Below are 21,937 nucleotides of genomic sequence, written 5' to 3'. Positions count from 1 at the left end.
TTTATTACAGAGGAGCTTAGTGGAAAACTAATTCCCTGCCTGCCTCAGAGGCATCCTCAGAGCAGGGGAAGGGGGATGCTTCCATCTCAGCCCTTTTGCACTCATCCTTCCCATCCTAGCCTGGCTTTGTGCCTGTCTCCATTCTCACTTGGGGGCTTCAGCCCCCGAGGGAGGCAGCAGAGCTGAGCAAAGGCACTTGGGGGGCTCCATTCCAGCACAGGGTGGGTAGGGGGACCCCCAAGCCCCAGGGCTGGGGCGTGCCTGGTTGCAGCTGGGGGCTGAGGGGAAGGGTCCTGTGTGCCCCAAATCCCACCCAGGAGCCCCCAGGATGTCAAGGGCAGGACATCCCCACAGACCAGGGGTGTGTCACTCCAAAATTGTACCTTGTGCCACAGCTGCACTTCCCTGTCTGGACAACACTCTGGAGAGCATTGCTGGGTGTAGCTGATTTTCCAAACTCAGACCCAATTATTAATTACCATTAATTGCTCTAATGTAGGTTTATCCACGGCTAGCAGGGCTCGGGAGCAGCAGGATTCCTGCTGGCTGAAGCTACAGCTAAGCTGGTATTGTCCCAGATACGGTCACATGAGAGCGTTTGTTTTCCCGGGCATCCCTGGCAAGCTGCTCCTGGCCCTGCTCCCCCCAACCCCATCATCCCCCCACGGGGGCAGAAATGGGGCCCTGAGCCCTTCTGAACCACATCTGAGGTTTGGGGTGCCCTGAGCCCTAATGAATCACACCGGGGAGAGATGCCTGAGGAATGCAGGAGAAGCAGAGGGGAGGCAGAGGGGGAAATAAAGGTGTTTTCTTGGGATACAGGGATGCTCCCAGCAGCGGCTCATGGTCTGGCATGGCTGGAGGCAGCTCCATGTCCCAGAGCTCTGGTGACATCCCACATTTCCCAGTCCTCATCTCCCTGTGTGCAGGGTGAGGTGAAGCTGCTCTGTCCGGGGCCCGTCACGGCTCTGTCACTCGTGGCACTGCTGTCACAAGAATGTCACAGCCCTCGCTGCCCACAGCCCCTCCCGAGATGGGGACATCGAGACGGGGCCGCCGGGGGCTGATGCTGGGGGTGGCCTCTGGTGGGGGACAGCGCTGCCAGGTGGGTGGGGACCCTCTCCTTGCTGGCGGCCGTGCCCGAGACCCTCCGGGAGCAGCAGGGACTGAGCCCGGTGTCCGTCCCCGGTGTCCGCCTCCAGTGTCCGTCCCCGGTGTCCGGTCCCGGTGTCTGTCCCGGTGTCCGTCCCCGGTGTCCGTCCCCGGTGCCGGCAGTGCCTCACTCCGGCACTGCCATCTGGTGGCATCGTCTAAGGGACCGGGGGACAGTGACGGGAGGGGACTGGTGCCTCCAGGGCGCATGGCAGGATTCCTGCTCCTGCCGTGCCAGGCAGCTCATGTGCCTGCAAGGACAGCAGGAGCGAGCGGACAAACACCTGCCCGGCAGGTTTGTCCTTCCCGGGAGGGCAGGGACTGAAGGACATTCCCGCTGCGGGTGTCACGGCGCTCTGACACCCAGCCAGGAGCTGCCAGACCCCCTCAGCCCTCCCGGGGGCTGTGCCAGAGCCAGCCCATCGCGCCCCGGGGCCGCGGGGCGCTGCCAGACCCGTGCCCGGGGCAGGATGTCCCCGCAGCGCCTCCGGAAAGGAGAAACTTGAGACCAGCTGAGGTCAGAGCGCAGTTTTTGGGTGTTCACCTCTCCTGTTGCAGGGCTGCTGCCAGCAGATTTTGGGAGCCCACAGAGGCTCAGACAATCCTGTATTAATTTGTGCCAATGCTGATCAGAGGCCAAAATGCAGAGCTTTACCTCTGGAGCAAGAAGTGTGACACCCTCCTCTTCCTCAAGGACACAGGGGACATGTGGCCCCAGCCCTGTGCCCCAAAGGCCGCTGCTGTCACATACTCATGTCCTTTCTCCTCTGTCTAAATTTAGGGTCTGGAAGTGGGCTGGCACTTCCCGGTTTATCCCAGCCCCCGAATTGTGCTTGGCAAAGCACTCACTGCCCTGGGAGGTCCTGCCAGGCCCTGGCTGGGCAGGAAGAGCAGGAAAAACCTGCTCTGTGCCACCCTCAGCCCCCTGACCCGGGTCTGGCCCTGCAGGGGAGTGGGTTCAGGCTGGTGGGTGTGCTGGGAGTGGTGGGAATGCTGGAGCTGGAAGGGGGGATGTCAAATCCAGCAAGCAGAAAAAGACAGGATTAGGAGAAATATGTGTCCATTACTCTGTGAGGTGGGAGCCCTGGTGTCATGGGAGTGGGTAAGGCAGAGAAAATGAATTCTGTCTTTGCCTCTTGCCAGAGTGATCCTCAGGTTCCTGAGAATCCAGAGATCCCACGGGGAAAAGCTGCACCAAGGAGGGGAGATCCTCGAGGCGGGAGGATTCAGATCAGGGCACACTTCAGCCACCTGGGCAGATTTTAGTCCTGCTGGGATGCCCTGAGTGGTGAGAGGGGGACTGGTGGCATTGTGAGGCCACTCTCAACAGCCTTTCACTGACCGTGGGGATGGAGAGAAGAGTCTGGAAGGCTGGAGGAAACCAAACGTCACTTCTCCCTTCCAGAAGGGCAGAGAGGACCCAGGGAATTGTGGACACATCAGCCTCACCTCAGTCCTGGAAGCTGGTGGAGGAGCTAATCCTGGGACGCATTTCTAGGCACATTAAGGATGACAGATCAGGGGAAGCCAAGCTTAGCCAAGCTGAGAATCTTCTCCAGTGGCAGCAGTGGCTTGGTAGAGCAGTGGGTGCTTCCAAACATTCATGAGATCCCCCAAACCCCTCTCCAGGCCGTCCGCCCCAGCCTCACAGCCTTTCCTCATACATGGGATACTCCAGACCCTTCATTACCTTCGTGGCCCTTTGCTGGAGTCTCTCCAGTACCTCCATGTCTCTATTTACTGGAGAGCCCAGAACTGGACACAGCACTCTGGGGTGGCCTCACTAGTGCTGATGATGGGAACTCCTCCCTCGTCCTGGTGCAGCCCCGGAACACCTCTCACCTTCTGCAGCAGGGACACACTGCTGCCTCGTGTTCCCCTGGCAGCACCCCAGGGCCTTTCCCAGAGCTGTTTTCCAGTTGAGTGGCCAACACCACCTATTGGAGTCAGGGATTGTTCTCAAAACTTTGCCCTTTCACCTTGTTGCACTTCCTGAGGCTCCAGTCAGACTCCCAGGGCCTGAAGGGGCTCCAGGAGAGCTGCAGAGGGACTGGGGACAAGGGCTGCAGGGACAGGAGCCAGGGAATGGCTTCCAGTGCCAGAGGGCAGGGCTGGCTGGGAGATTGGGCAGGAATTGTTCCCTGGCAGGGTGGGCAGGGGCTGGGCTGGAATTGCCAGAGCAGCTGTGGCTGCCCCTGCATCCCTGGCAGTGCCCAAGGCCAGGCTGGACACTGGGGCTGGGAGCAGCCTGGGACAGGGGGAGGGGTCCCTGCCATGGCAGGGGTGGCACTGGGTGGGATTTCAGGTCCCTTCCAACCCAAACCCTTCTGGAATTCCATGACCCCTCACCGCGGGCTGCTTCTAGCCCACACACGGGTCCTGACCATCTCCCCCAGTCCTGGCGATGTCCCAGAGCCCCCATCCCGTGGTGTGGGGTCCCCTCGGCGGTAACCGGGGACGGGGGGGAGATGGAGGAGGATGAAAGGCAGAGGGAGGGGGATGGAGAGGGATGGAGAGGGAGCTGAGTGAGGATGGAGGAGCCATGGAGAGACTCCCCGCGGTCGGGAGGGGCCCCGATCCTCCCTCGCTCTCCCCTCCGCCGCCGTAGGAGCCGCCCCGGGGAAGGCGCGGCGGGAGCGGCCGCCCCGAGCTGCCCGGTCCGGGCGGGGCCAGGGCGGCGGCGGCGGCGGCGGAGGGGACCGGGAGCCGGGAGCGGGAGCCGGGAGCGGGAGCCGGGAGCGGAGCCGGGAGCGGCGGCAGCACGATGGGGGCCTGTCTCGGGGTGTGCTCCCTGCTCAGCTGCGTGAGTGCCCGCCCGCCGCGGGGGGAGCGCGGGGCACCGGCGCTGGTGCGGGCCCGCAGCGGCGGCCGCGGCCCAAGGCGCTCCCGGGGGAGGGTCCAGGGAGGTCCGGGGAGGGCCGAGGGACACCCCGGGGATGTGCCCCGCTACACCCGGGCGCGGAAGGGTCCAGGGGATGCCAGCAGGGTGATTCAGGGTGCCCCCGGGGGATGCAGCCCTGTGTACGCAGGGGATGCGGGGACCCCCAGCAGGATCCACCCGTGGATGTGGGGGGGATGCGGAGACCCCCGGAGGATGCACCCTTGTGTACATGTGGGATGTGGGGCACCCCCTGTATATGGGGGGGATTGAGGGGATTGGGGGGATTGAAGGGATTCCTTCCCTCAGTGTCTGGAGAGATGTGGGGGATTCTCGGAGCAGGTGGGGTATCCATGGGAGACACAGAGCGTCATTCCAGAGAGCTCTGGGGCTCATGGTGGAGGGGAATGGGGTGGGTGGCAGCCCCCAGGGCACCTGGAGCGGGTGGGAAGGCAGAGCAGTGATGTCCTGATGCACCTGCAGGAGTGGGGGGTCCTGCCTGGATCCCTCTGCTGAGGCCCAGAGTGGGGATGGAGTAAGAGAAGGAGCTGGGATGAGGGTGCAGGGGCTGTGGGTGGGGTGCCATGGCCCAGGGCAGGTATAAACTGTGTGATTTGGGGTGCCATGGCCCAGGGCAGGTTCAGGCTGTGTGATTTGGGGTGCCACGGCCCAGGGCAGGTATAAACTGTGTGATTTGGGGTGCCACGGCCCAGGGCAGGTATAAACTGTGTGATTTGGGGTGCCACGGCCCAGGGCAGGCACAGGCTGTGTGATTTGGGGTGCCACGGCCCAGGGCAGGCGCAGGCTGTGTGATTTGGGGTACCTTGGCCCAGGGCAGGTTCAGGCTGTGTGATTTGAGGTGCCATAGCCCAGGGCAGGTTCAGGCTGTGTGATTTGGGGTGCCAGGGCCCAGGGCAGGTTCAGGCTGTGTGATTTGGGGTGCCACGGCCCAGGGCAGGTTCAGGCTGTGTGATTTGGGGTGCCACGGCCCAGGGCAGGTTCAGGCTGTGTGATTTGGGGTGCCATAGCCCAGGGCAGGTTCAGGCTGTGTGATTTGGGGTGCCACGGCCCAGGGCAGCGCAGGCTGTGTGATTTGGGATGCCAGGGCCCAGGGCAGGCACAGGCTGTGTGATTTGGGGTGCCATGGCCCAGGGCAGCGCAGGCTGTGTGATTTGGGATGCCAGGGCCCAGGGCAGGCACAGGCTGTGTGATTTGGGGTGCTGTGCCCTATGATGTGGGGTGTGTTTCGGGTGACGCAGGCACCTGCCCACACCAGCACTTCCTTCCCTGGCGGTGCCTCACCTGTGGGCACGGGGCCAGGGCAGGGCTGTGGAACCAGCCTGGGAGCTCCGGCTTGGAAACCTGGAAATGGGACCTGTTTTGCAACCTGACTTCTGCGTGCTGGAGGTTTAACGAACAGGATGTTTAGAAACAAGGTCTGCAAGGCCCCCTCTGTAGCACATTCCTGTGCTTTTCCTTATGGGCAGGTACTGGGAAAGCAGGGAGTTACTCCAGAGCAGGGCTGTAGAGGCTTCTGTGTGAATTCCGGATTTTTTTTCCCTTCCAAAACCGTGTCTCAAACTGTGGCTCAGACTGTGGTAACAGAGTAGAGTCCCTGTATAGGTTTAATTTTCCTGTTCCTTCCTGTGGAAGTCGTTGATGAAGGGGTTGGTTTTGTACAGGTCTGAGCTGAAGAACAACACTGAAAAAAATCCCAAACCGAGTGAAACACTCCCTGTAGTCTGTGTAATTTTTTTAAAAAATATTATTTTTAGCCAGCTTTTGTTTAATTTTGTTGTTCCTTCTGATGGACCTGGTTGATGAAGGGGCTGTTCTAGCATAGGTCTGAGCTGGAGAACCACAACACTGAAAAAACCCAAAACAAACTGAACAACCTCCCATGTCTGTTAAAATAATAATAATAATAATAAAAAAAAAGTTTTTATTATTTTTAACAAGAACATACTGACTAACTCCTGCTCTGCCTGCATCCCTTGAGTCACAGCACCACGAGATTGCCAAGCCCTTTCTTCAGCGCTTTCCCATTAAACCCTGTGAGCTGCTCCTGAGTGAAACCTTGCATCACAAACGGAGAATTTCTCTTTCCCTGCCTCCCGTGGTTTCGCAGGCTCTGCCCATGGCTGTGTGGTGATTCTGAGCTGCTTTCCTGTGTGACAGGGTTGGGGTTGCCAGCAGAAGGCTGCCCCAGCCAAAGCAAACCCTGGGGGCTTGGACAGTCCCAAGGCACTCCCTGGGGACAGTCATCATTGTAGTACCAATCCAAAGCCACCTGCCAGGCAGGACGGCCACCATCTCCCCACGCCTGTGCCTGATGCAGTGGGTTTGGTACCTGCCTGCTCGTTAATTCGGCCAGTTGCTCTGCGTTGCTTTGGGTTGACTCACTCTCAGTGTTCCTGGGATTGCAGGAATACTTGCAATCTGCAGCTTGCAGATGGGGTGGTGGAGCTGGGATGATGGAATTGGGGTGGGGTGGTTGTGTTGGTGGTGTGGCTTGGTGGTGTTGGGGTGATGCTGGGTGGATGTTTTTGAGTTGGTATTGGGGTGATGTTGGGTTGGCGTTGTTGGGGTGTTGGTGTGGGGTGATATTGATGCCTTGGGAAGGCTGACCTGGAACAGAGACAGGACAGAGCTGGAGAATAAAGCAGAGATTTATTGAAAGGCCTTTAGGATCCACCTTGGGCAGGACAGGGCCTGGCCAGGGCTACACCCAAGGTGGACTAAGAATGGTCACAAAATGGCTGATCAGTCACAAAGTATTACATTTTTATAAGTTTTGGTCCATTAGCACATGGGAGTTAAATTGTCCAATTACAGCTTCAGGCTGTGAGGTCCCATCCTTCTTCCTCCTCCCTCCAGCCACCCTTGTTTGTGCTTTTGGGCTGAAAGTTTTCCTTGGTGTGCAGCAGGAAAAGGATTCATTTTGTGTACCCACACTGTGAAGAGTCTCACCAGCAACTTAACATGAGGCTCAGAACTGCACCCCTAGGCAGCACAGAATCTGAAAAACAAGAAAGCTAAATATTAAGACATCAGTACAGTTGTGCTGATGTTGGCTGGGAGTTTTTGGGTTGATGTTGGGCCGGTGTAGTTTGGTTGGTTCTGGTGGGCTGTTGGTGTAGCTGGGCTGTTGTTGGGGTGGTGTAGTTGGGTTGGTGGCATGGCTTGGCGGTTTGGGGTGATGTTGGGTCAGTATTTTTGAGCTGGTATTGTTGGGGTAGTGTAGTTGGGTTGGTGTTGGGTTGGAGTTGGGCTGTTGTTGGGATGGTGTAGCTGGGATGATGTAATTGGGGTGGTGTACTGGGATTGGTGGTGTGGGTCAGTGTTGTTGGGGTGATGTTGGGCGGCTGTTTTTGGGTTGGTGTTGTTGGGCTGGTGTAGTTTGGTGTAGTTGGGCTGTTGGGGTGATAGAGTTGGGATGATGTAATTGGGGTGGTGAAGTTGGACTGGTGGGATGGATTTGTGTTCTTGGGGTGATATTGGGGTGGATTTGTGTTCTTAGGGTGGTATTGGGGTGGTGGTGTGCTGGTGGAGTTGGGATGATGTAACTGAGGTGGTGTAGTTGGGTCGGTGGTTTGGCTTGGTGTTGTTGGGGTGATGTTTTTGGGCTGGTGGTGTTGGTCATCTTGGTCTGGTGTTGGTGTAGTTGGGCTGTTGTTGGAGTGTTGGAGTCGGGATGATGTAATTGCACTGCCGGTGAAGGTTGGTGTTATCAGTGTGGTGTTGTGTGGGTGTTTTTGGATTGGTGTTGGAGTGATGTTGGGTTGGTGGTGGGGGTTGGCGGGCTTCAGTGATGTTGCTGGATGATATTTTTGGGATGGTGGTGTTGGACTGGTGTAGTTTGGTTGGTTGTGTTGGGTTGGTGTGGGTGGACTGGTGGAGTCAGGCTGCTGTTTTTGGAGTGCTGTTGTTGGAGTGCTGTTGTTGGAGTGCTGTTGTTGGGCTGCTGTTTTTGGAGTGCTGTCATTGGGGTGCTGTTGTATTGGTGTAGTTGGGGTGATGTATTTGGGCTGGTGTACTTGGGTTGGTGTTGTTGGGGTGATGTTTTTGGGGTGGTGGTGTGGACTGGTGTAGTTTGGTCAGTTGTGTTGGGCTGCTGTTGGTGTAGTTGGGCTGGTAGAGTTTGGGTGCCGTTGTTGGGGTGAAATTATTGGGGTGCCATTTTTGGGGTGCTGTTGCTGGGTGCTGTTATTTGGGTTCTGTTTTTGGGGTGCTGTTGCTGTATGAAGTTATTTGGGGTTCTGTTTTTGGGGTGCTGTTGCTGTATCTGTGTTTGGGGTGCTGTTTTTGGGGTGCTGTTGCTGTATCTGTATTCGGGGCCCATGTGGTGTTTCCCTGCCTTGTCCAGCTCCAGCCACACTCTCCCATCCCCAGGGACGGATGGGAGCAGCCCTCACTGAGGTGAGCTGGACTCGAGGAGGAAGTCGCCAGCGAAACTGGAGAGTTTAATCATCCACCAGCCCTGAAAACCGACACTTCCTCATTAAGCCCTGGCTCTCCTGCTGCTGCAGCCACTTCCCTCGCTGGCTTTTTCCATCCTGCTCTTTGTCCCTTCACCGTGTTCACATTTTGGGGCAACTTTGAAAATGTTTTAAAGGAGAATCAGAGTGTCCAGCACTGCTGGGAGTGTTTTCCTTGCTGTTAACCATGGCTTTTCAAAGGAAAAGACTGAAATCAGGACTGCCCAGGCAGCTGGAGGGGTCAGCGTGTGGCACAAAGTGTTCCTTGGCTCCCCTGTGAAGGAGCTTCCAGGGAGTTATCCCAAAAGGATATCCCAAAAGGAATCCACAGGATTCCATGTTACGGAGCAGAGCAGTGGGATGGCGATGTCGGATCCCGTTACCTCAGCGGCTGCAAGAGCCCGTGAAACCTGAAATACAACCACGGAGCTTGGCTGTGTAAGAGTCATCCTGCAAAATAAACCTCCAGGGATGCTGCGGGCTCCCAAAAACCTTGTGCCTCATGGAGAGAGCCCAGAGGAGCCCCCAGAGCTGCTCCAGGGCTGGAGCCCCTCTGGAGCCAGGCTGGGAGAGCTGGGGGTGCTCCCCTGGAGAAGAGAAGGCTCCAGGGAGAGCTCAGAGCCCCTGGCAGGGCCTGAAGGGGCTCCAGGAGAGCTGCAGAGGGACTGGGGACAAGGGCTGCAGGGACAGGAGCCAGGGAATGGCTTCCAGTGCCAGAGGGCAGGGCTGGCTGGGAGATTGGGCAGGAATTGTTCCCTGTGAGGGTGGGCAGGGGCTGGGCTGGAATTGCCAGAGCAGCTGTGGCTGCCCCTGGATCCCTGGCAGTGGCCAAGGCCAGGCTGGACACTGGGGCTGGGAGCAGCCTGGGACAGGGGTAGGGGTCCCTGCCATGGCAGGGGTGGAATGGGATGTCTGAGTCCCCAAATCCTTTCTAAACAACACTAAACCTCATGACTTTCCTCTCCAGGTCTGCTGATTTTGGGACTGGTGCTTTTTGTTTCAGTTGGCACTGAGGGAAGAGGAGCTGGAGGTGTGGATGGAGCACTGAGGTGCTTTGCTCCATCAGGAGGATGCAGTAATTCTGCATTTTAAGAGATTTTTGTTGTTGTTCCCTAATTTTTTTTTATTTGAATGGAAATACAGTAACGCTGGTGCATTTTAATGCACTCTGATGCACGTGGTGCATTTAATGAGGGTGAAATGAAGCAGTCTCTAATTGAAAGCCATTTTCCCATGCTTCCAAGTAGAAAACATGATGTGATGGCCCCGAGCAGCTCGTGGAGGGGCAGGATGAGAGTCCCCATGGGATACCTTGGGTCTCTCACCCACCCCGGCTGCTGTGGGTACCCTCAGCTCAACCCAGCTGTTAATGGGGCAGGGATGTGGGGCTGGCATGGGATAAGAGGATTAAGTCAGGAAGGAGGGGATTTTTCTCAAATTATGGTGTGCTTATGTTTAAATAATATTCAAAGCCACCCTTGGTCATTTGGGGACATCAAAGTGGCTCATGCTGAAGGAGCCACAGGCCTGGGGTCCAGCTCACACTGCAGCTCCACACCTGGTTTTGTTTTTTGCCACATCCACTTTTTACGCTGATTCCAACAATGAGAAATTTATATTTGAGTCGATACCAAACCATCTTAATTAATACTGACCACAGGCCCTGATTTAGAAGCACGAGGCCATAATAAACACACAACTCACGCACATCCCTCAAAGCAGGAGAGAGCGGAGCCCTTCCCTGCTTGCAGGGGTGCCTGGCCGTGGGTGCTGAAGTCCAGGAGAGGAAGAGCTGTTCCAAGGGAACAAGGTTTATTCTGCACTGTCCCTGTGTGGGAAACTCTCACCAATTTTCGTGGTTTGGAAAAACAAGTGTCTGCCAGGGAAAGCCGGAGCCTCCCTTGGAATGGAGAATGTAAACTCCTTCCCTCTGAATTATTATAATTTTGAAATTAAGGGGCTTTCAGGCAAAGATATGGGAATAGAAATAACAGTTCTTTACTAGGAATATTAAAAATAAAAATGTAGTAGTACAACAGAAAAACAAATAAAAAAAGAAAACACTGACAGGGTCAGAACACAGCCTGACCCCCTGTTGGTCAGGTCCAGTCCAGCCCTCCTGCAGTGGCAGCTGTGGCTCTGTGGGAGCAGAGATGATCCTGGAGCAGGGGCAGTTTCCTCTGAAGGTGCCGTGGGGTGAGATGGGTCCGGTCTCCTCTGGGAATGCAGTGCACACAGGCTGTGCTGGGCTCTGAATGCCAGGGTTTATCCAGGTGGGAATGCAGAGCACACAGGCTGTGCTGGGCTCTGAATGCCAGGGTTTATCCAGGTGGGAATGCAGTGCACACAGGCTGTGCTGGGCTCTGAATCCCAGGGTTTATCCAGGTGGGAATGCTGGGCTCCTCCCCTGGGTGCAGCATCTCCCATGGATGATGGAATTGGATCAGCCCTGCAGGGAGCCTCGATGGCCCATGGACAGCAGAGATCCCCTGGAGGGAGGGTGGGTCCTGGAAGGGATAAAGAACACTGCCCCAGCTGGTTTGAACAGCTGGACATTGACAGAAGGCACCTGCCCCCTCCCCCCTGGAGTTACAAGGAGTGGGTTATACAAGAGATAAAGAAAACACCTCTCCAGCCGGTTCCAACAGCTGGCAATACAATCCACACTGCTGGTTGCACCTTGCATTGCAACCCAAGACACCAATGTCTTGGTAAGAGTGAGTTTGGGTTTCCTTAGCCAGCATTTCCCTGCTCCAGCACATCAACGGGAGTCTCTGGAATGGGGTGCACCTGGCAGCACTCCCCGTGCTGGATTTGGGAAGCCAGGACCCACTGGGGACCCTTGGGGATGCTGTGCCTCAGTTTCCCCACCTGTAAAGTGGCCTTTGCAGTGGGGAAGGACAGCGGGATGAGTTGCTTCCCCCATGGTGCTGACACCATTATCTTCCCATTCTGGATTTGACTGAAAGGGCAGCCTGAAATTATTTTAGAAACCTCATTTTTGTACAAAAAGGAGGCTCCTGCAGGGCAGGGCTTGCTTTGACCAGATCCTTGCCTGGAGCAAAAAACCTGAAGGTGTCTCCAGACTCTGGGTGTCTTTTTCCACGTTGGCTATTCCTGCAGCTCTTTTGGTTTTCAGCAAGTTTTTGGGGAACTTGGTGCCATTTCCACAAGGTCCTGTGGGCTGTGGGTTGTGGTGTGAGTAGCTCTGGGCAACAGTGTGGGTTCCCAGGCTGATCTCCTTAAGGATTGAACTTATTTTGGGGCCAGTTTCTCCCCCTCATCATGGGCTGGTCTCCTTGCAGGTGTCGTGTCTCTGTGGCTCTGCACCATGCCTGCTCTGCGGCTGCTGCCCCTCGGCCAAGAACTCCACCATCTCGCGCCTCCTCTTCACCTTCTTCCTCTTCCTTGGCACCCTTGTGTCCATCATCATGATAATCCCGGGCGTGGAGAAGGAGTTGCACAAGGTAAAGAACTCCTGGAGGTCGCTGGGAAGAAATGACCCAGCTCATGGTGGGGACTTGAATCAAAAAAGTGAATTTTTGGGTCACAGTGTGCTTCTGTTCCTCTTTTTCCTGAGCATCTCACTGGGAGAAGGCATTGTTAGCCCTGGTTTTCCACAGAGGGGGGAAAATGCAGCAGGATCATTTCATGCAATTTTTAGGTTTTCCTGATGTCTCCCAGAAAAGTTTCCTGCATCCCATTTTTTGGGCTTCAGTTTATGTCAGCAAGTCAGGGAGGTGGGACTTCATGTGAAGGCAGCAGAGCTCTCTCAGCTGAGCTGGGCTTTAGGGAATATCTGGTTTCATGCCAGATTTCCACTGACCAGCTGTGTGGCTTTATCTGTGTCACCTCAGGCAAGTGGCATTGGAGCAGCCATGGTCTGGCCCATCCTTGGTGGCGGCGGGGCTGTGTGGAATCACAGAATGGTTTGGGTTGAAAGGAATCTCAAAGCACGTCTCTTTCCACCCCCTGCCACGGCAGGGACACCTCCTGCTGTCCCAGGCTGCTCCAAGCCCTGTCCAGCCTGGCCTGGGACACTTCCAGAGGTCCAGGGGCAGCCACAGCTTCTCTTGGCAGCCTGAGGCCTTCACAACAGAGAAGCCAATCTTCAATCCAACCAATCTTCGACCCAGACCTTCCCCCAGCCACCCATCCCCAGCAGGGTGTGCTGAGGTGACGCTCACGCTCCCACCGCTCCTCCAGCTCCCAGGTTTCTGTGAAGGCAGCGGGGCGGTGCTGGGGGTCCAGACCAACGTGAACTGCGGCAGCTTCCTGGGCCACAAGGCCGTGTACCGCATGGGCTTCGCCATGGCCGCCTTCTTCTGCCTCTTCGCCGTGCTCATGGTGTGCGTGCGCAGCAGCAGGGACCCGCGGGCTGCCCTGCAGAACGGGTGCGTGTGCTCCCCCTGCTCCCTGGGGTGGGCACGGGCACCACCCTGTGGGCCTGGTAGTTTTGGGCCTTAGAGATTTTAGCCTGCTGGTAGCTGCTAACTCCTTTCCCAAGGGAAAAGTTTCTTCTGAAAGCTTCTTCCCAAAACAGTCTTGGCAAAGCAGCTATCCTTTCCCAAAAGGATCCTTCTCCAGGTGGTGTTTGCCTTTCTGGTTCTCAGAAAGAATCAAGCTTGGGTCTCTTGTGTGGTAGGCAGGGACTTTTAGCTGCTACACTGCTGGGGAAGGTCATTTTGGGAAAGGATAGTTGTTTTGCCAGGATTGTTTTGGGAAGAAGCTTTCCTAAGAAACTTTTCCCTTGGGAAAGGAGTTAGCAGCTACCAGCAGGCTAAAATCCCTAAGGCCCAAAAAATATCAGCCTCACGGGACCCCCCCATCCCTGTCCCACTGGGTGCACACCCTGCCTCCTCTCTCCTCCCACAGCTTCTGGTTCTTCAAGTTCCTGGTGCTGGTGGGGATCACGGTGGGGGCCTTCTACATCCCCGACGGTGCCTTCACCTCAGGTGAGGAGCTGCCTGTGCCCTCCTTGGCACCTCTGCACGGGGTTGAACCCAGGGCTGTGCCCCCGGGTCTCGCTCGCCCTGTTCTCAGCTGGTTTTTCTTCCTCCTCTCAAGTCTGGTTTTACTTCGGCGTGGTCGGCTCCTTCCTCTTCATCCTCATCCAGCTCGTGCTCCTCATCGACCTGGCGCACTCCTGGAGCCAGCGGTGGCTGCGCAACGCCGACGAGGGCAGCGCCAAGGGCTGGTATGCAGGTGGGTGTGGTGGCACCATGGGGACAGCCCCGGAGCCTGCAGCCCGCCCGGAGAGCTGCAATCCTCCCAGAGAGGGAGCTTCTCGCTAGAGACAGCCTGCGGGGAGCTTGGGCAGGCTCCGACCCCCGGGCAGCCCCAGCAAGGAGCAGCCTGTGGCTGCAAGGGATTCAGCTGTTAGCAGTGATTTCAGCTCTCAGCAGTTATTCCAGCTCTCAGCAGTGATTCCAGCTCCCAGCAGTGATTTCAGTTTTAGCAGCGAATTCAGTTCTTAGCAGTGATTTCAGTTTTAGCAGCGATTTCAGCTCTCAGCAGTGATTCCAGCTCTCAGTAGTGATTCCAGCTCTCAGCAGTGATTACAGCTCTCAGCAGTGATTTCAGTTTTAGCAGCAGTTTCAGCTCTCAGCAGTGATTCCAGCTCTCACCAGTGATTTCAGCTCTTAGCAATGATTTCAGTTTTAGCAGTGATTTCAGCTCTCAGCAGTGGTTTCAGCTCTGCCTTACGAGGTTCTCCCAGGCAGGGGTGGTACCAAAGGGGAAGAACCAAGGGGTTTGGAGAGGTTTATCAAAGCATTTATGGGTGCTTTGTTCTGACCTGAGAGATAACTGCCTCATCCAGGTCCGCTCTCCCGGGGAGGGGTTGAGATGAGCTTAACACACTCCATTTCAAGGGACATCTCTCCAGGGATGTTCATCCACCTCCCCAGCACCACCCGTGCTTTCGGGGCTCAGCCCATCCCCGGGCTGGGTGGGGCTGGGCTGGCCGGGCCTGGGGGCTCTGCTCCAGCCTCTCTGGTGTCCCCCCAGCCCTTTGCATCATCACCTTCATCTTCTACGCTGCCTCCATCGCGGCCATTGTGCTGCTCTACGTCTACTACACCAAGCCCGAGGGCTGCACAGAGGGCAAGGCCTTCATCAGCATCAACCTCATCCTCTGCCTCATTGTCTCCGTTGTGTCCATCCTGCCCAAGATCCAGGTGAGGCACTGGGGAGCACCCAGGAGGGCAGGGCTGTGTCACCCCGGGGTACAGGAGCACCCAGGAGGGCAGGGCTGTGTCACCCCGGGGTACAGCAGCACCCAGGAGGGCAGGGCTGTGTCACCCCAGGGTACAGGAGCATCCTGAGCATCCCCTGTTGTGTTTGCAGGAGGCTCAGCCGCACTCGGGGCTGCTGCAGGCGTCCCTCATCACCCTCTACACCATCTACGTCACCTGGTCCGCCCTGGCCAACGTGCCAGGTAAGGCAGGCACGGCCCTGGGTTTGGGAGGGCGATGGGCGGGGCAGGGGCACTCACTGGGGCGGGTCTGTCCCGCTGTGTCCGTGGGGTGACCCCCGTGTGCGCCCCCAGCCCAGCGCTGTAACCCCACACTGCTGCTGAGGAACAGCACTGGCACCGCCACCGAGGCGCCGACAACCTGGTGGGATGCACCCAGCATTGTGGGGCTGGTGATCTTCATCCTCTGCACCCTCTTCATCAGGTGAGCTGCTGTCCCTGGGGACAGCCCGGTCCCCTGGAGCACAGAGCTGTGGGAGGGGAGGTCACACCTTGCTCGGGGGGATTTGTCAACAAAGGCTCTCTGTCCGGCCATCCCTGTCCCCAGGGGCACAGGCCTGAGCACAGTCCCAGGTTTTAGGGTTTCTCCACAGCCCTAAATTGCTCAGCCTGTCCTGGGGATGGCCCTAAGGACAAACGCCCTGCCACGGGGTGGCCTTGGCAGTGCAGATCACTGCGTGCCCGCCCTGTCCTGCCCAGCCCAGGACAGCTGTCACCTGCTGCAGCAGGGACACTGCTGTGCTCTCCCCATGCCCAGCAGCACCCCCAGGGCCTTGCCCAGAGCTGTTTTCCAGCTGAGTGGCCCCCTTCCGCCATGGAGCGGGGTTGTTCTCCCCAGGGGCAAAACCTTGCCCTTCTTTGTCTTTGTTGAGCTCGATGAGGTTCCAATCAGCCTCCCAGTGCCTAAAGGGTTTCTGAGAGAGCTGGAGAGGGGCTTTGCACAAGGGTGACAGAGATTTTCGGGTTTCCCCTCAACTTGTGTACCCCAAACTGTCCCATACCTAAAGTGGCTCCAGGAGAGCTGCAGAGGGGCCGTGGTTAAGGGCCACAGTCACAGTTTTTAGGGTTTCCCCACAGCCTGTGTCCCCCAAACTGCCCCGGGCACGGCCCCAAGGACAAAAGCCCCGCCATGGGGCAGTGACCAAGCGGTGCTGATCCCCCGCCCCTCTGCCCGCAGCCTCCGCTGCTCGGACCACCCGCAGGTGAACAAGCTGATGCTGACGGAGGAGAGCGGGGCCGGGGCCGGGGCCGGGCCGGGCGGGGCGGAGGAGGGCGGCGTGCGCCGCGCCTACGACAACGAGCAGGACGGCGTCTCCTACAACTACACCTTCTTCCACCTGTGCCTCCTCCTCGCCGCCCTCTACATCATGATGACCCTCACCAACTGGTACAGGTGAGAGCTGCCATGGACACCCGGGGCTGTCCCCGTTCCTCCAGGTCCCCTCCTGTTCGTGTGCTGCTGCACGTGCTCCCTTATCAGCGTTAATTATTTTTAGGGTTGTGCCTGGGTTTGCCAGCGTCCTCTGCTGCAGCCCGGGATCCCGTGGGAGGAGGGGGAGCAGGGGCCGGGGCTGGGCTGCAGCCATGGGGGCACCCCCGTGTTCCCTGGGTGGCACCCATCCCTCCGGGGCACGGGCGGGGTGTCACAGTGATGGGTGCCGCCCTCCTGTTCGCTGTTTCAGCCCGGATGAGAGCCTGCAGGTGCTGAGGAGCCCCTGGACGGCCGTGTGGGTGAAGATCTGCTCCAGTTGGGCCGGGCTCCTGCTCTACCTGTGGACCTTGGTGGCTCCGCTGGTGCTGCCGGACCGGGACTTCAGCTAAGGTGGCCCTGGACGCGCTGCTGCCATCGTGGCTTTGTCCCTCGAGGCTGGGGACAGCCCCGGCTCTGCCTCAGCCTCAGTTCTGCATGCAGGAGCCGCTGCGCTGGGTTGTGCCTTCTCGCAGCTCTTTTGTTTTAATTTGAAAGGGATGAAGTGCCAAGCAGAGAAAATTAAGGGCTGAGAGAGACCTGAGGGTGTTTTCAGACCTCTCATCATCTCCGTGTTTGTGTAGTGCCTTTGGCAGTGCCTCCAGACCCTTTCCACCCAGCAGACACCACTGCCTTGCCTTGGGAGGGTTTGGTTCTCACCAGCTGTTGGTGCCCCGGGACCGTGGTGCCTTTTGGGGTCTCTAGGGTCTGGCTGGGTACCAGGACCCAGGACACGGCCGGTGTTGTGTCCCCAGGCAGCCTGGAGGAAAACAAATCCCAGGGACTTGTGTCTGGTGCAGAGGTCCTGCTGGTCCCTGGTGGTGCCCCAGCTCCTCGGGGCTGTCCCAGCAGGGGCACAGGTCCCTGTCCTCTCCGGAGCACAGGTCCAGTTTCCCACAGGCTGCGCTGGCCTGGCCCTAGCTCCTTGCCTTGTTAATAAAGTCTCGTTTGGAATAAACCCGGTGGGTTTGTCCGTTTGGAGTCTTTCCTGGAGTGTAGAGGGAGCGGGTGTTCCAAACCGACCCCACGCCGGGCTGGGGCACAGCTGGCTGCCCGGGGGTGCAGGCAGGGGTGCCATCACTTTGGGGCACGGAAACTTGGAGCTCTGGAGACCCCATTGCCAGCCTGGGACACCCCGAGAGCCGCGGTGGTGGTGAGCAAAGAGGGGTGCACAACGTGGGGTGCAAACCGTGCCCAGGGCCACACGGGCATGGGGTGAGCTCCACGGCGGGGCACACACGGTGCTGGGGGCACAGGGCAGGGGGTGGTCCGGGCTGGGATCTCTCCCTGGCAGGAGGTGCCTGCCCTGTGGCAGCCGCGGGGCCAGGCAGTGCCCGCTGCCCACCCGCGCAGCCCATCCCTGGGTCCCGGCTGTGCAGCCCGTCCTGGCGGTGCACCCTAATCCCATTCCCGTTCCCATTCCCGTTCCCATTCCCGTTCCCATTCCCGTTCCCATCCCACCCCGCATCCCTTTCCCGCGCGGGGCGGCTCCAGCCACGCGATGGCGCTGAGAGCCCGCGGTGCGAGAGACACCTGCGAACCCGCCCCGGCCCGATCCGGCACCCAGGGACCTCCATCCGGCACCAGCCCGATCCGGCACCCAGTGATCCTTATCCCTCACGCGGCACCAATCCTGCACCCAGTGACTCTTATCCTGCACCCAGTGACCCTTATGCCATACTGGCCCTGATCTGGCACCCAATGACCCCTGTCCTGCACCCAGTGACCCTTACTGTGCACCCAGTTATCCTCATCCTGCACCCTGCACTCACCCAGCACCCTGCCCTCACCCTGTACCCAGTGACCCTGCACTCATCCTGCATCCTCCACTCATCCTGCACGCTTTGTCCTGCACCCTGCACTCATCCTGCACCCAGCGAGCTTCACCCTGTATTTCCCCTGCAGCCTGTAACTTTCATCCTGCACACAGCACCCTGCACTCATCCTGCTCCCTGCACCCCTCAACATGCATCCTGCACTCATCCTGCTCCCTGCACCCCTCAACATGCATCCTGCACTCATCCTGCTCCCTGCACCCCTCAACACGCATCCTGCACTCATCCTACTCCCTGTGACCCTCACCCTTCACCCTGCACTCATCCTGCACCCCTCATCCTGCACTCATCCTGCTCCCTGCACCCCTCAACACGCATCCTGCACTCATCCTGCTCCCTGTGAACCTCACCCTGCACTCATCCTTCTCCCTTGCATCCCTCATCCTGCACCCTGCACTCATCCTGCTCCCTGTGAACCTCACCCTGCACCCTGCACTCATTCTGCACCCTGCCTCCTGCACCTGCACCCTACACACTCATCTTTAACCTCTCACCCCTGTGTCCCTGCACCCCTCACTCTGCACCCTGCGGGGAAGGTTCTGGGAAGGATCAGATAATCAGATTTATTTTCCTGTCACGTTTCCCTTCATCATTTATTTCTAGCAGAATGTTCTTTGCTCCCTGTTTTCTTCAGGACTCCCTGGCAGGTCCACCCCCATGCCACAATCTGTGCACCCCAAAAAGACCCAGGAAACTGAGGCAGGGCACTGGGGGTGACCCTGGCTGTGCTGCCTTTGGTTTTCCTGGATTTGGGATTTCAGCACAGTAGCACCCAAAGGCAGCTCGTTCCCTGTGGCATCTGTCCTGTCCTGTCCCTCTGGGTTTGCCTTCCCATGTTCATCCTGAGCTGTGCAAGGCACCCTGAGGAGCTCCAGCCACAGGGAGGCCTGGCTGCTTCTGCCTTCCTGGCTGTATTTTAATGGGAAAAAAAAAAAAAAAAAGAAAAAAAAATGAGAGAGAAAAAAGAAGAGAAAAAAAAAAAAGAAGAGAAAAAAAAAAAAGGAAGGAAAAAAAATGAATTGATGGCACAAAATCCCCCAGGACTAAGCATGAGGTGAGTGGGACTCACGGGCAGTCTGAGTCCCCCAGTTCCGTCTCTGGGGATGTTCCGAACTCTCCACAGAGTTGTGGCTGTTCTGCATTTGCTTCTCAGCAAGTACAGTCCATATTTGAGTCAGATTATCCTGGTTTTTGCAGGAGGGGAGGAAGGAAGTGGCTCCCTGCCTGCTGGGCACCACCACTGAGCTCAGCCTGTCATGGCAGAGGCTGCAGGAGTGTCCCATGTCCCCTGGAGGTGACACCCCCAGCCCCCGGCGTGCTCAGAATTGCCCCTGGGATTCCCCAGGGTGTCATGGGTCTGACGGAAATGTGAAGAGCCATGGAGAGATCTGGGAGAGTGCAACTGGCACAGAGCCACGAGGGACTAAAAACTTCCTTTATTTGGTGACTGTCACTTCCAAATGGGAAAATCCCCACAGGCAGCAGCAGCAGCATTTCTGGGAGAGCTGGGGGTGCTCCCCTGGAGAGGAGAAGGCTCCAGGGAGAGCTCAGAGCCCCTGGCAGGGCCTGAAGGGGCTCCAGGAGAGCTGCAGAGGGCCTGGGGACAAGGGCTGCAGGGACAGGAGCCAGGGAATGGCTTCCAGTGCCAGAGGGCAGGGCTGGCTGGGAGATTGGGCAGGAATTGTTCCCTGGCAGGGTGGGCAGGGGCTGGGCTGGAATTGCCAGAGCAGCTGTGGCTGCCCCTGGATCCCTGGCAGTGCCCAAGGCCAGGCTGGACCCTGGGGCTGGAGCAGCCTGGGACAGGGGGAGGGGTCCCTGCCATGGCAGGGGCGGGATGGGATTTAAGATCCCTTTAAGATCCCTTCCAACCCAACCCACTCCATTTCCATGATAATTTTCCGGGTGAATAATTCACCAGCGAACATCTGTCACCTCCAGCTCAGCAGAAAACAGCCCTGGGCTGGGTCTCCTCCCTGCCAGTCCCTGCCCCGAGCCACAGCTCCAGCCTGGAGAGCGGGATCGGACCCGGGACACGCTGCAACCACCCCACACTCATTATCTCCTCAGGTGTCTTTAATTGCTCTAATTATTCCCTGGGGCGCCACCCCAGCGGGATGGGTGGGGAGGTTCAGGGTAACGTGGGACATCGGGGAGAAGCCCTGCAGCAGCCACAGAAGCGGACTGTGACCACCGCGTTCCCAAATTAATCTGGATTTAACCCCAGGGCTGGGCACAGGACCTTCCTGGGGTCACCAAGCGTTCGAGACCATGAGACGGGAGGGACCCTCCAGTGACACCCAGGTCCGGGTGGTGAGGACAGCGGTCCCACCCTGGCCCCGGCCACCCCGGTGCTTCCAGGGGCTCCCCAGCTTCATTTTATTTCCTTTCATGCATGGCCTCCTTGCTTTTTATTTTATTCCTGGGATTAACACATCGGGCAGCAGCCGGACTGGCTCCCGCTCAAAAGAGGAGGGGAAAGCGTTTACATAATTCATTTAAATGAGGCACCCGAGGAAACCCAAATTGGACTTGCAGCATGTTTACAGAGCCACGCAGAGCTCCGCGATCCGCATCTGGAGCCATTAATGCCTCCCAGACGGAGCACAGGGCATGGATAATTAATTAATTGCGGAGCAGAGCCCTTGCCCAGCCTCCGAGGAGAGCGCTCGGGGGCACAGGCAGCGACGCCCCGCGCTGCTCCCCTGGGGTGGGGATTTATTTCCCCCGGGCTTTTCTCCTTCCCAAAATGTTCCTTGGGGCAGGAAGATGCTGCGGGGGGGGAGGGGAGGAGGAGAAGCCATGGGAGGAATGAGCCGAGCTGGGCTGGAAAATCCCTGCCTGGAGGGGTTGGAGTGGAGGAGGAGCCATGTGGGGACTGCTGGGGGTGATGGCAGTGAGCCCTGCCCGGGGGAGGGGGGACAGCGGGGAGGAGACCCAGGGACCCCTCGGAGGGGACAGGAGGGGACAGCCAGGAGGGGACACATTGACCCCTCGGAGGGGACAAGCCCCTGCAGCGGGGAGCAAAGGGCCCTGCCCCACTCAGCCCCAAACATCCCTGTTCTGTAGGATCAGGCAGCCGCTGTTCCAAGTGGGGGGGCTCTGGCACATTGGGGGTGCCCGGGACCCTGCCCCGGGCTCAGCCCCTCCTGCCCTCGGGAATCTCTCCCTGGGGATCCCTCAGGGGCTGGAATCGCTCCCTGGGGCGCTCCAGCTGCAGCTCCCGCCCCAAACCCGGCCCTGATCCCGGGGATGCTTTGGGTGTTCTGAGAAGGAGCCCCCGGCCCTGCACAGGGACATGGGGACACCTCAACCCACTTCAAGCCTCCGTTTGCCACCCCCTGCAGCAGGGACTGACTCCTCAGCCTCCCTGCTGCTCTCAGAGCTGCTGTCTCTCCCTTCAGCACCGCTTTGAAGAGCCAAGGAGGGATGGGAAGGAAGACAGAGAAGAAAAAATAAAAAAAAAAAAGAAAAAAAATTTAAAACCTCCAGCTTGAACCCTGCTGCTGGAGGAACATCTGTATCTATAAATATCTGTGCTGGGAGTGGGAACAGGCTGTATCTGTATCTGCAGCAGCTCCCGAGGCGGCAGCAGCCTCGCCCCAGCTAACCCCGCTCCAGATCCAGCACATGCTCCTGAGCACGCTCCAGGCCCCGCAGCCCGGCAGGAGATTTTGGGGATGAACCCCCAGACTGGTCTTCAATAAAACAGGAACTAAAGCAGGGCTATGGTGGTGTTTGCAGCGTGCTCCCAGCCAGGGTGAGCAGTGGCCCTGGGGTCGCTGGGGCTCTGGGGGGCGGTGGGGCTGTCCTTGCTGGGACACGATGTCCTGCTGCTGTCCCCACCCCGCTGGCACTCCGGTGTCCTGCTGC

The 21,937-nt window shown here is 58.2% G+C and overlaps 1 protein-coding gene across 1 annotated transcript; it reads left to right on the top strand.

The window, feature by feature from the left end:
• The first annotated feature begins 3,792 nt into the window (after nt 1-3,792).
• On the top strand, nt 3,793-17,190 carry SERINC2 (serine incorporator 2). The gene is made up of 10 exons (XM_063418918.1): nt 3,793-3,955; nt 11,814-11,975; nt 12,715-12,902; nt 13,384-13,463; nt 13,576-13,713; nt 14,518-14,687; nt 14,857-14,947; nt 15,059-15,188; nt 15,942-16,157; nt 16,447-17,190. Exons 1-10 carry the CDS (start codon nt 3,917-3,919, stop codon nt 16,583-16,585), a joined length of 1,353 nt encoding a protein of 450 aa, XP_063274988.1. The 5' UTR covers nt 3,793-3,916; the 3' UTR covers nt 16,586-17,190.
• The last annotated feature ends 4,747 nt before the right edge of the window (nt 17,191-21,937 follow it).

Source organism: Prinia subflava, chromosome 24 (assembly GCF_021018805.1).
Source record: "Prinia subflava isolate CZ2003 ecotype Zambia chromosome 24, Cam_Psub_1.2, whole genome shotgun sequence".
Lineage (NCBI taxonomy): Eukaryota > Metazoa > Chordata > Aves > Passeriformes > Cisticolidae > Prinia > Prinia subflava.
Note: the sequence above shows the minus strand (reverse complement) of the source record. Positions and strands in the feature narration are given on the sequence as shown.